At 40.5% G+C, this 14081-nt stretch overlaps 1 protein-coding gene across 1 annotated transcript in view; it reads right to left on the bottom strand.

Moving 5' to 3' along the window:
- Positions 1–4135, bottom strand: part of rad50 (RAD50 homolog, double strand break repair protein) — a 33763-nt gene extending 29628 nt beyond the window's left edge. The window contains exons 1-6 of the mRNA XM_033610882.2: positions 4047–4135; positions 3161–3298; positions 2867–2950; positions 1586–1737; positions 1263–1448; positions 918–1122 (exon numbers count right to left, since the gene is read on the bottom strand). Of these exons, the coding sequence (XP_033466773.2) occupies positions 918–1122; positions 1263–1448; positions 1586–1737; positions 2867–2950; positions 3161–3289 (756 nt within the window). The 5' untranslated portion in view covers positions 3290–3298; positions 4047–4135. The remainder of the gene's footprint in view (positions 1–917; positions 1123–1262; positions 1449–1585; positions 1738–2866; positions 2951–3160; positions 3299–4046) is intronic.
- Positions 4136–14081: the final 9946 nt, after the last annotated feature.

Genomic DNA, 14081 nt, shown 5'->3' with positions numbered 1-14081 from the left:
AAACAGAGTTCATATGACGTTTTTCGAAACAACTTTTTATGTCGGGGCTTCAGGACACTTGGATCACTACGGATGGGCATGTTGGAGGTATTTTGTGGACTCAATTTTGTGTTCTTGGACGTTAGTCTGGGGCGCCGTCAGCCATTAGGTGTGCTAGCGCTGCCCCCGCCGATCTCCGCAAGGGATGTGAGGACTCTAAAACTTCACCTGAGTCTCCGTCGGCATATGGGTGAGTAGATAATGGCTGAATTTTCATTTTTGGGTGCACTATCCCTTTAAATGCTTGTTAGGTCAAATACTATATATTTGCTGATTACAGCTGTTAAGTGTAAACACTAACTTTTTCTCTCTGTCACATCAATAACTTGACTTGTGATGGCAATTAATAGCGTATTAATACTCAAAAAATGCTGAAAATGACAGTTAATTACAACCGTCTACATCAGTATTTTGATATACATATCAATATGCTTTGTTGTAAGAATCTCCTCAAAAACGAATGTGTAAAACAACTTGCTCTCATGTCAGACATGGCCACAGATCCAGTTATTTAAGCTCGTAACATGACTGACAATTAACTATGAAACACTGTGTTAGCAGTGAAATAACTGGATCAACACAAGTGGTCTATTTATCAACGCACCCCTAAACGTGCTTCATACAAAGAAAAATAGTTTATGAAACAATACAGATAATTAAAGAGTATCTGTCATCTTACACTGATAAAAATATCTGAGCAAACTAATAGTGTTAGAACACTTCATCAGTTTGACATTTGAGAACTAGAACTATGTAAAAAAAATAATCTCTGTCCGATAACATCATCTGTTGGCTTTGCCTTGAAACGTATGTATAAACACACACACACACACACACACACACACACACACACACACAAACATCCATCCTCAACAAACCTCCAGTGGATCAATCTGGCTCTCTATCTGCTGGATGCTGTCCCTAGAGGCCGTCAGCTGAGCCTCCTTGGTGGCCACGGTCTCTCTGATCTGCTGGGCTTTCTCTTTGTTCTGCTTCAGGTAGCGCAGCTCCACCTGACACTCTTTGACTGTATGACTCTGTTTGAGACGCAACTGACGCATCGTCTCTAAAGCTTTGATATACCTGGAGAAACACAAAGCATAGGGATACAGAATTTCTCTTATAATATGCGGGTCAGTATGTTTGCGTCTGAATCATTTTACGTAATGTGATGCTTTACGTTAAAAGAACTGAATAAAAATGTAAGAATGAGTGGTCTTTACTTAGTCGCAGCGAAGATGGAGTCAAATTTATCTTTGAGTGCTTTGCCCTCGCTGAGGGGCCAGTTAGACTCTTCTTGGTGACAAAAGATGACATGGTTCAGCACAGGCTTCGACACACCCAGTGAAGAAATCATCTCCCGATCCAGTTCGCCGCATTTTGATGACAAGCTCACCTTCTCACCGTCTCTGGATGAATGATGATGGAGGTCACATGTAAAGAAAGGGGTCATGTAACATTAACATCACTTCAAAAATAAATGAATAAATAAATCCTCTCAATAGTCAACAAAAAATGAGTTAAGAAACTTGTGACTGTGGCTTACTTCATTCTAGTGATGACCTGCTCCAAGCTTTTGAAGGAGTAGTTCTTTGCCTTCTGAGTGCAGGACATGGAGCGTTGGATAGTCACTTTCTCTCCATTGACGTCACTGAATAAGAGCCGAATCTGTGCTCTCACATCTGTCTCATGGGCATCCTGGAATTCACACAGCATGAATTGACATTAACAAAGATAGCCTCAGTAATCAATCTCTGACAGGGACTAGAGACAGGGACTGTTATGAGGTTAGGATTAAAATAGTAGGGACAAGATAAACGCATATAAATTAGCTTGCTGTAATAATAAAGCCATCACAAATTGGCTCGAAACATCCAACAAGTCATAGTAAATCTTACAAGTCATTCATTGCATTGTTTTAAGTGAGTATTCTGTCTCTGGTATGAGGCTGATCACTTTCATAATCTGGCTATTAAATGACAGGACAGCTGGGTAGATTCAAATAATTTAATTCATAAAATATTTGTTCTTTTTATTACATCATTTTTCATGTTACTGTAGTTGCTTTCAGACCTAGAGTTCATTTGCTTTGGTCCAAATCAGGGACTCATTTTGTTACAGAGTTGCATAATTGCCTAGAGTTGGTTCGTGTTCTCACAGCAGCATTTACAAGCGGACCAGAGTAAATGCCTTGTGCGAGGAAGCTGCTCTTGATTGGTCAGAATTTCCATGCCTGAAAAATCCAGGAAGTAAACAAAATGTTGAAGAAGAGTACACTTGCAAGATAAATGTGACACTTTCTAATGTCACAGTGGAGGGACAACTACGCAGGTTGATTTTAGCGCTGCTCATCGTGGACTATATTGCTGTCATTGTTCATTTTAGTCAAACCATACAGTTTGAAAACGAGGAGCGGCTCCAACTAGAAAACAATGTTTTGATGCACTGGATGTGCTGAATGTGCATATTAAGCCAGTACAGGAGGAGGTGCACATTAATAATCCTCCAGGACTGTAACATGCTCATGTTTAACCCCAACAACGTGTTGGTGTTGGTTCAGACCGAGGTCGGAACACGTTCTCACCACAAACGAACCGCACCAGAGTTTGTTTGTAACCGGACTGAGACCACCTCTTTGAGAGGGTCTCGGTCCGGTTGTTTTGGTGCACACTGAGTGCGGTTGCTGTGATCACACGAAAAATTATCTAAAATTAACCCTTTAACACATGAGACAACACAATCATGTGAGGAATTTGCAAACAGACCACTGTGGACTGGTGTGCACTGTAGTAAGTAAGTGCAATAAAGTACAAGAGAGAAAGCTCACCCTTGGATCGTGAACAAATGCACCTCCTTTAGATCCAGGGGGAAGTTCTCCTGATGTTGCATACCTAAGGCACTCAATAATAGTCTGGAAACAGAAAAGAAGAGGGTCATATGAATACACAAGAGTTGCAGTTATCATTTGTAAATATTTGCTACTAGAAAAATATGGGAAAAAAAGGGCACAAATCACCAGACCAGAGCATAACCCCTATGTACACTGTCAACTTCCTTGTTCATTCTCAACAGGTCATGCTTTATAGTCAGCCTTTACTCTCCTCCAGACATGTTCTCATACCGTTTTCCCTGCTCCGTTGGGTCCAACCAGTACAGTCAGTGGAGTGAAGAAAGAGATGACTTGTTTGTCTTTATCCTCAATCCCAAAACTCCTCACCCCAAGGATGCTCATCTTGTCTATCTTTGACATTTTTACTTTCTGAAAAATAAGGAGAAAGAGAACACATGACATAAACCAACAAGCTAGACCAAGCCACAAAGCATTTGACTGTGGGATCAATTAAAGAGCCTGAATATTGTTGCAAAAATGGGCATGACAGTAAATCACACAATATATCAATGTACTGACAAAGAAAAGTGATCAAAACCTCCAGCTGTGGTGCATTTACAATCATAGAATATTCAACAGGGGGACACCAACTGATTATCAAACAATTTGGTACTTTTTTTTTGCCTCAAATTAGATTACTTAGTCAAACTATGCAAAAACATTGTATTTGCGCAAGAGCTCCACAATGTGAACACATACAGTCAACAGTTAAACTCATCCTGAATTGATATATACATACACATAAATCATAATAAGTGCAACAGTGTGGCTTTGTAAGTGGTTTTAATAGTTTTGGACACCATTTAGGGGTATAGCACAGAGCAATAAGCTTTACCAGGCTTTGAATACACAGGCAGTGCTTGTTTATGATGCATTCACTGTTGGTTTTGGTCTTTTCAAGGAGTTTGGTGACAACATCCGTGTGGCTGGGATGCCCGGGAAGCTAACATTACACATGGCTACCAACTCAGCAGGCTAACGTTAGCTAGCAACGTCAGTTGTGCAGTTTGACAGTTAGCGCCAGCGACTCACTGTCAAACAGAGTGCGATAAAACAAGGCTGCTTCCCGCTACTTGCAGTACTCTCTAGTCGCGTGAATGCTCTGAATAAAACCCACCTTTGAGTTTTGTTTTGGTCCAGACGTGAAAGTACAGTTTTAGCGCTGTGGGGAATGTGACGTAAAAAGCGCCGACTTCTGACTTCCGGGAGTGGGAGCGTGATATAGAATACAAACATATAGAGCGGCAATTCACACTCTAATATGCTGCTTTATGTCACCGTGTCTTTGCATTGTCGATAAATGAAATACATGTTGATTTACACGATTTACTCATAAGCAAAAAGAGTAATTTTAACTACACTAAAGGACTGAATTGCCGATATACGGCTACAAGAGCTTTATCTATTCATTCTATTTCTATGACCAGGGGTCAGCTCAGTTCTCTTCTGTGTTGACCGGCAAACTCCATCTAGGGAGTTATTTCTAATGAATTGATGAGACTTATCAAGTAATTTAGAAGTATAGAAGAAAAATGCTACTGTCTCTTTCACTCTTTTTGTTATCTGTTTTGTTACAAATCTATACATACTCAGATATATAATAATATTACCTATATTATATATATGAAGCCTTTTTGGACCATTTTCTGCCCCATATCCTTGTAAGACTTGTATGCTGTCCCTAAAAGCCTATCATATCCTGATCATATCCCGTTTTTCATCCTCAAATTGACATTTCAAATATATTTTCAGCTTTAATTGTTATTATTATTATTATTATTATTATCATTTTTTATTATTATTTATTTTTAAATATATATTGGTCTTTGTTGTCAGCAAATCCCATAAAAGAACAAAAGCCACAATGCATTAGTCCAGCTCTCAATTCTTTATGACTTCCATACACTGTGGCACTCACCGTCAATCCCGCTGGGTCCTTTTAATGATGCAAATGTAATTTTTTTTTAAAAATAGTCTCAAACATTAGGGGTGTAACGATACATCGATCCACATTGATACATCGATTCATTGATTAACGATCCGATTATATCGATGCAAAATGAAAACATCAATCCATATCATCATCTTAAAGATACACATTTATTTTGAAATTCACATAGCACGTCTGTGTCACCATTTCTGGGCAAGCGTGCCTCTGCTCAAACAACAAACAGAGCTCAGAAATAAAATGGTCAAATCATGTTCTAATTGTTTTTGTGAGTTGATGTAAATGATTGTGTTAGATGGGCATATGATATCACGTCATATCGATCGCAGGCTCCTGAATCGAATCGAATCAAAATCGTGTTGTGACAGACTTTGTGATATCAGCAAACATCGAATTGTCATCCAAACAAATCAATATAATATTGTATCGTGATGAAGCTGGTGATTTACACCCCTATCAAACATATAGTTTTAGCAGATGGTACTGAAACAGGAGTGCATTTTGTCGGGGACTATTTTTAGCAGAGGATTAATATACAGTTGAAGTGCTAATGAGTATTTTCAGGGTGTGGTATGTGGGATAAATTCAAAATAAACTGTAGTGCCCATGTTCATTATGATGAAACAAGATACCACTGTGTTAAAAAGGATTAAAGAAGGGTGAATGAAAAAAATATAATTTATTGCATCGGTGCAATAAATTATATTTTTTTTCTGCAAAGAGTCCTGCAGTGTTGTGAGTCATTCATTCATTGCCTTTGGTTTGATTTTTAAAAAAAGGATTATCCTACAAAACACTTTTGCCCTGTCTTACAACCTACACTGTTTGTGAATCACCTTCATTGTATTTATAGTTTTTAATGCAACATAGTAAACTGACAATTGTCTGTTTATGTACTTTATAGCTGGCATATACGTGCAGCATGCATGTTCATAATCCAGAACTGATTTTAACCGACTCCAACCTCTGCATGTTCTCATTCAGGTAGGCCTATGTTTATGTTTCCAACAATCTCTCATCAGAACATTTACCACAAGAGGACAGTGTTTCCCTGTGGAAAGGCCATTGCTGCCAAATCCCACAGATAGTCTTTCTCTCCTCTCCTCTCCTCTCCTCTCCTCTCCTCTCCTCTTCTTATTTTGCTAGGCACTACCAGCAATAAAAGGGGAGTGCTGTGATGATGCTGTTGGCCATTGCAGTATGTCGGTTATAAGAGATCATTCACATGCAGAAGAGATCTGTTTATTTCTGTATATTTCAAAAAATTATATTGTAAATTCCAATAAATAGCAAGCCCCAAATGTAGAAATTGTACAGTGCAAAGTGGTGTTAATTTTCTTTAAACTTTAAAATTCATTCAGGAATCATCTCTGTTTTTAAACAAATTGTCCTGCGTTTTTTTCCCACATCACAGTGCCTGAGCAAAAAAAACAGAATAAAAAACAGATGGTACGAACATAAAACTTGCAAACCAGCTGAGACTGTGCGTGTATGTGCATGTGAGAAAGGAGGGGAGAGACGAAATCTAATTGGGATAAAGGGACATGAGTTATTTTGGGCCTGTGTTTAGGGTATGAAGAACAGTTTGCGGACGTCCACAGGGACCTGCAGGACTGGTGTTCACGACCTGCAGCTAACCCCCTAAAAACCTGAGAACATCATCTCTCCGACTTCCTCTCTGTTCTCTCCCCCTTGAAAGAACACACATGCACACACACAAACACACACACACACACACACACACACATACACACACTCCCACAAACCGCCTTCTGCTTTCAGCCCACTGATTCAGTCTGTCTGTGTTATCAGCCCACTGACTCATTGTGCCTCAGTCTGTCCAGCTCATGGCCCTATTTCTATTTTCATCCTGTCCCAACATGAAAATGTCATGACCTTGTGTGTTGTGTTGGACCACTGGAGGTATATGTGTATGTGTGTGTTATTATGTTTATGTGTTTGAGTGTGAAAGCCTAATCCCACATGCCCGCGGTCACCCTCCCTGTCTAAATGGCTAATGGAATTGGTTTACTTGGCGTTTTTGATAATCACACAGACGAATCGGGAACCAGCTGGTTCTCCGCCGCTTATCATCAACACATGGTGGGAGAGCACTTAAGGATAGAGGAGAGAGAAAAAACTGAGGGGGCTCAAAGGAGCAAAGGGAAGAAGTTAGAAGGGAAACAATGCAACAAAGCTATATTTCTCTTCTAAATAAATAAATGAGATGTTGTGGACTGACAGCCAACAGCACTCATCAGTGGCGGACCCAGAAGCAGAACAGACAGTTTTACCTTTCACTGAACTGTCTGTTTTTTGACATTTTACAAACTCCTTTCACAAATATAGCAGCAATATTATATTCAATATTTTATTTAATCCCGAGGGACTGTTTTGATGGCAAACTGGGCTCATGCAGCCCATCTCTGGAAAACATCTCTAGACAGAGAAAGAGAGAGAGATGATATAAAAGATGAGGAAAATGATCAGTGATGGTGCATTACAAGGTGCATCCTGGGTTTGACTGCTGTGTGATGGATTGAAATTATACATTACGTGGCAAATTATACATGTCACAGCAAATAATCCTTGAAAGTGATTCTTTTTTTCTTTCTTCAACAATCAGCAGTTTCCTGGAAGTAGTTTCTACCCCACTGAGAGCTCTGAGTAGGGCCCATTTCAGCCAGTGGCCGTAAGATGGTTCCAAGCCGAAAATAGAGACGGGCTGAGTTCTGAAAAGCAGCGTTTTGCCCTCATCTCCCCAGCATCCAATGAATAGTGACTTGTCTTCTTCTTGCCACCCCCAGCCTTGCTTCCGCTGCAGTTTCTTTTTACATCCATTTCCTGTGTTGTGGGACAACAAAGCTGAAATCCCTTCAACAAAAACCAAGAAGAAAAAGAGAGGGAGGACTCGTGGCATTTCCATTGAATCTCACTAGTGCAATTCCTGTGGAATATATATGCACAGGCCTACATCTGTGTGAGTCATCTCCCAGCAAGATATCTACAGTACACAGTGCTGTCATGAGAAGTTATTTTTTATGGTGTGACTGTGATTTTACACTGTCAGAGGGACATTTACATCTGTTTGAGTTCACATTTATGCCCAGGGCTTTACAGTATAATCACTGAAACGTCTTAATGTCTATTTCCCTCCTTTTTGATTTTGAAGTCCTGCTGGTCGTGCATATCTTGCAAAGCACCTCTCACACAGTCAGGATTTGTCAAAATGAGTTAAACTTTGAGGGGAGGAGGTTGTCTCCTTCAAAAAGAGCTTGATAGCTTTCAGTTTAGGAGGGGAAGTAATAAGAACAGAACAGGAAAAAAAATGCCTTTAACTTTTCTTGCTACATATACTCCTGTATGTAGCAAGATAAACTAAAAGCAATTTGACAAGGCGCAGTTGGGGGGAGGAAGGGGTCCGGTTTGGGGACCTCAGAAATGCATCTCTGCTTTTTGCAGATGATGTGGTTGTGTTGGCTTCATCACAAAGTGACCTCCAGCATGCACTGGGGCAGTTTGCAGCCGAGTGTGAAGTGGCCGGGATGAGAGTCAGCACCTCAGAATCTGAGGCTATATATAGTTCTCTGCCGGAAACCGGTGGACTGCCCACTCCGGACTGGGAGAGAGTTACTGCCTCAAGTGAGGGATCTCAAATATATAGGGGTCTTGTTCACGCGTGAGGGTAGAATAGAACGTTAGAACATCTGCAGTGATGTGGACGCTGCGCCGGACTGTCATGGTGAAGAGGGAGTTGAGCCTGAAGGCAAAGCTTTTCGATTTACTGCTCCATTTACTGTACGTCCCAACCCTCACCTATGGTCATTAGCTCTGGGTAGTGACCGATAGAATGAGATTGCAGATACAAGTGGACGACATGAGTTTCCTCTGTGGGGTGGCTGGGCTCAGCCTTAGACATAGGGTAAGGAGCTCGGACATCTGAAGGGAGCTCGGAGTAGAGCTGCTACATCCTTTGCGTCAAAAGTGGTCAGTTGAGGTGGTTCGGGCATCTGATTAGGATACCTCCTGGGCGCCTCCTGCTGGAGGTGTCCTGGGCACGTCCCATTGGTAGGAGGCCCTGGGGCAGACCCAGAACACACTGGAGGGATCTGGCCTGGGAAAGCCTTGGGGTCCCCCAGGAGGAGCTGGAAAGCGTTGCTGGGGAGAGGCATGTCTGGGGTGCTTTGCTTGGCCTGCTGCCCCTGCAAACCAGCCCCAGATAAGTGGATGAAAATGGATGGATGAATGGATATACAAGAGTGCTAATAATAAAATTATGTCCTGCATTTTTTATTAGTGGCACCTCATAATATTGAAGGGATGAAATGAATTTATCTAACAATTACACAAAAACACACTCTTCAATAAAAGACACTCCAGTACAAATTTCTGTTGCATCTTTCCCTCCTTCGCACACTTCTTTTGACCTCTCTTTACTCCCATCAGCTCATATGAACAGAAATACTCCCTTGGCTTATACAAGGCAGTTTTTTAAGCCACTTTCAGTGCGCTCTTCATAAAGACTGCTCTTTGTCTTCACGCTTGGCTACACATTTATTCACTCAGTTTGGATCAAAAAGGCAGCCAAGGACATGACTGATGACAGTATTAAATATTACGTAAGATGAAGACAGGGTGCCTCTAGACTGTCCCGAGCCGCAAATGGCAGGTGTGGCGGGATGAGAAAGTAGGTATATCGATTAAACTCTGTTTTTATTCTTCACACATTTCTGTCACTTTCAATATGCACAAACAAGTCATGCACTATGGATACTTTTTGAGGAAGGAGTGTCCGATAGCCTGTGTTATTATCCCTGTGTTTTATTTATCCCTCTCTTAATATCTCCCTGCCTTAAATGTGTAGCTCACTAAGCAACTGCCTATCAGATAGTAGCATTATTGCTTCTATGCCCTTGGGTGTGTTTTCACTCCCAGTGACTTTCTAATCAGCTGGGAGAGAAGTGGCTGCTATTGATTTTGAACCAGGCAATTATGAGAAGGTGGGGAGACAAAGAATTGGTGGATATAAGCAGGTGAAATGGGAAAAGAGGTGGAGGGAAATATGGAGGGAAATAATGAACACACAGGTCGTGGTTTTCAGTGGCAGTAATGAGGTCAGTGAATTCAATTACGGTTGACTGCATAACATTAATAACAACGTAACCTAAAATCCACAAAAATTGTATAATGGGCAGCTGCAACCAATAAAATTAATAATGGGTACACTTGATTTAATTGAGGCAATTAACAATATTTGCTTGACAATAAAATTGACTATTTGTATTGGCACACCTGAATCACATTAATTCGTATTGGCTGCAGCTGTGACATTTCTGTGAAAGGGTCTGTCTATAAGCCATTCTGTGGTCACACTGTAAGTTTGAATATGACCCCATGGTGCCAAAGCTGTTGGCTTTACTGTCACTGTTGTTTATTTAACATGCAGCAACTCTTAAATGTTATTCCAACGTCATAACATTAGCTATTTGTTGGATACAAGCCAGCAGCCCAATTTCTACTGTGTGGGCCCTTGCCAGCTGTGACACTAATTTGATTTATAAGTTTAAGCTTTTTAGGACATACGCTTTCTTGCTTTGTTTTCAAAAGTTAGATGAGAAGCTTCACACCACATGGAAATATTTAAACCTTGAGTCAGGAGACAGTTAGCTTAGCTTAGCTTAGCACAAAGACATAAAACATAAGGAAACAGTTCACCTGGTTCTGTCAAAAGGTAAAAAAAAAAAAAAAAAATCTTTGTATCAGCAACTCTAAAGCTCACTAATGTATCTCGGATAGCCAGGGTAGCTGTGTCCCCACGCTCCTGGTATTTATGCTAAGCTAAACTAAGCTAAGCTAACGCCGTAGGCTCGCTGTGAACAACACTTGACTCTGTAGCTCCTCTTAAAAAGAAGTTAAAAAAGCAAAGAAAGTTCGCTCCTTGGTATAACTCTCAAACCCGTAAGTTAAAACAAATATCGCGAAAATTTTAAAGGAATTGGCGATTGACCAAACTGGAAGAATCTCGTTTAATCTGGACAGACAGTCTCAAAACTTATAAGAGGGGCCTCCGCAATGCCAGAGCAAACTATTACTCAGCATTAATAGAAGAAAACAAGAACAACCCCAGGTTTCTTTTCAGCACTGTAGCCAGGCTGACTGAGAGTCAAAGCTCTATTGAGCCTTGTATTCCTTTAGCCCTTAGCAGTAATGATTTTATGAGCTTTTTTAATGACAAAATTCTAACTATTAGAGGCAAAATTCATGACCTCCTGTCCTCAGATAGTACCTATCTAACCTCAAACACAGCTGTAAGACCTAATATATATTTAGATTGCTTCTCCCCAATTTCTCTTCAAGAATTGACCGCAGTGATTTCTTCATCTAAATCATCAACGTGTCTCTTAGACCCCATCCCAACTAGGCTACTTAAGGAGGTCTTTCCTTTAGTTAACACTCATATATTAGATATGATCAATATATCCTTATTAACAGGCTATGTACCACAGTCTTTTAAGGTAGCTGTAATTAAACCTCTACTAAAAAAGCCCACCCTGGATCCAGAGGTGTTAGCCAACTATAGACCAATATCTAATCTTCCCTTTATGTCAAAGATCCTTGAGAAAGTAGTCACAGACCAGCTGTGTGATTTTCTCCATGATAATAATTTATTTGAGGAATTTCAGTCAGGATTTAAAGTGCATCACAGCACTGAGACAGCACTAGTTAAAATTACAAATGACCTTCTGATTGCTTCAAACAAAGGACTTGTCTCTGTACTTGTTTTATTAGATCTTAGTGCGGCGTTTGACACAATTGACCATCAAATTCTACTGCAGAGACTGGATCACTTAATTGGCCTAAAAGGTTCTGCACTAAGCTGATTTAAATCTTATTTATCTGATCGTTTTCAGTTTGTTGACGTTCATAATGAATCATCCTTACGTACCAAAGTTTGTTTTGGAGTTCCGCAAGGTTCTGTGCTCGGACCAATCCTATTTACTCTATATATGCTTCCTTTAGGTAACATCATTAGAAATCACTCTATAAATTTCCATTGTTATGCGGATGATACTCAGTTGTATTTATCGATGAAGCCAGAAGAAAGTAATCAATTAACTAAACTCCATAACTGCCTTAAAGACATAAAAACTTGGATGAGCACCAATTTCCTGATGTTAAATTCAGACAAAACTGAAGTTATTGTTCTTGGCCCCAAACAACTCAGAGACTCTTTATCTGATGACATAGTTTCTCTAGATGGCATTGCTCTGGCCTCTAACACTACCGTAAGAAACCTCGGAGTAATATTTGATCAAGATTTGTCTTTTAATTCTCATTTAAAACAAACCTCACGGACTGCATTTTTTCATCTGCGTAATATTGTGAAAATTAGGCCTATCCTGACCCGAAAAGATGCAGAAAAATTGGTCCACGCTTTTGTTACCTCTAGGCTGGATTACTGTAACTCTCTATTATCAGGTAGCTCTAGTAAGTCCTTAAAAACTCTCCAGCTAATTCAGAATGCAGCAGCACGTGTACTAACAGGAACTAAGAAATGAGATCATATTTCTCCTGTTTTAGCTTCTCTGCACTGGCTCCCTGTAAAATCCAGAATTGAATTTAAAATCCTACTGTTAACTTATAAAGCTCTAAATGGTCAAGCTCCGTCATATCTTAGTGAGCTCATAGTGCCATATTATCCCACCAGAACACTGCGCTCTGAGAACGCAGGGTTACTCGTGGTCCCTAAAGTCTCCAAAAGTAGATCAGGAGCCAGAGCCTTCAGCTATCAGGCTCCTCTCCTGTGGAATCATCTTCCTGTTACGGTCCGGGAGGCAGGCACCGTCTCCACATTTAAGACTAGACTTAAGACTTTCCTCTTTGATAAAGCTTATAGTTAGGGCTGGCTCAGGCTTGCCTTGTACCAGCCCCTAGTTAGGCTGACTTAGGCCTAGTCTGCCAGAGGACCCCCTATAATACACCGGGCACCTTCTCTCCTTCTCTCTCTCTCTCGTATTCTATTACTGCATCTTGCTAACTCGGCCATTCTGGATGTCAGTAACTCGGCTTCTTCTCCGGAGTCTTTGTGCTCCACTGTCTCTCAGGTTAACTCATATCACAGCGGTGCCTGGACAGCGTGACGTGTGTGGTTGTGCTGCTGCCGTGGTCCTGCCAGATGCCTCCTGCTGCTGCTGCCATCATTAGTCATTAGTCATACTTCTACTGTTATTATACACATATGATTATTTTCACACATGTATACTGCCAGATATTAATACATACTTTCAACATATTGTACCACAGTAGCCAGAACTATAACTATAATATTATTACTTTCAATAATGTTGTTGTAAGCTACTGTCATTACCTGCATCTCTCTCTCTGTCTCTTTCTCTCTGTCTCTCTCTCTGTCTCATTGTGTCATACGGATTACTGTTAATTTATTATGCTGATCTGTTCTGTACGACATCTATTGCACGTCTGTCCGTCCTGGAAGAGGGATCCCTCCTCAGTTGCTCTCCCTGAGGTTTCTACCATTTTTTTTCCCCGTTAAAGGGTTTTTTTGGGGGAGTTTTTCCTTATCCGCTGCGAGGGTCATAAGGACAGAGGGATGTCGTATGCTGTAAAGCCCTGTGAGGCAAATTGTGATTTGTGATATTGGGCTTTATAAATAAAATTGATTGATTGATTGATTGATTGACCTTTGTTGACCTTTAAGACTAAGGTAATTTGTCAAACCTACACCTGTTTACAAAATGATACCTACTTAAGCACGGGGCTTCTGATAGTGGCTACATTCAGCAGCAATGCCTCTAAATACAACAACTAGAACAATATTAATCATCCAAAGTTTTTTCATATATCATGAGCACAGCTAAATGCATTGTTAGATCTGGTTCTGACGTCAAGGTCATCAATACACACCACCAATTATCTTGTGAAATTTCATCCTCTTGTGGATTTGGTTGTTGGTGGGTTGTTTATAAGCTGACAGCTCATGCTGACAGCACTGTGTTCAATTAGTACTGGGAGACTGAAAAAAATGTTACGATTGTTATGTTTCTAAACAACAAAATTATGGAAATTTGAAACTAACATTTTTTGCATCATTGCCTTTTGGTTTCGCACCTTCAACACCTCCACAGTACACCTGACACACATCCATGCATGGCTTTCATTATTGACTATGCTGACCTACACACC

The sequence above is a fragment of the Epinephelus lanceolatus genome, chromosome 11 (assembly GCF_041903045.1).
Source record: "Epinephelus lanceolatus isolate andai-2023 chromosome 11, ASM4190304v1, whole genome shotgun sequence".
Lineage (NCBI taxonomy): Eukaryota > Metazoa > Chordata > Actinopteri > Perciformes > Serranidae > Epinephelus > Epinephelus lanceolatus.
The sequence above is the reverse complement of the archived record's forward strand: the minus strand, read 5'-3'. Positions and strand labels throughout refer to the sequence as shown.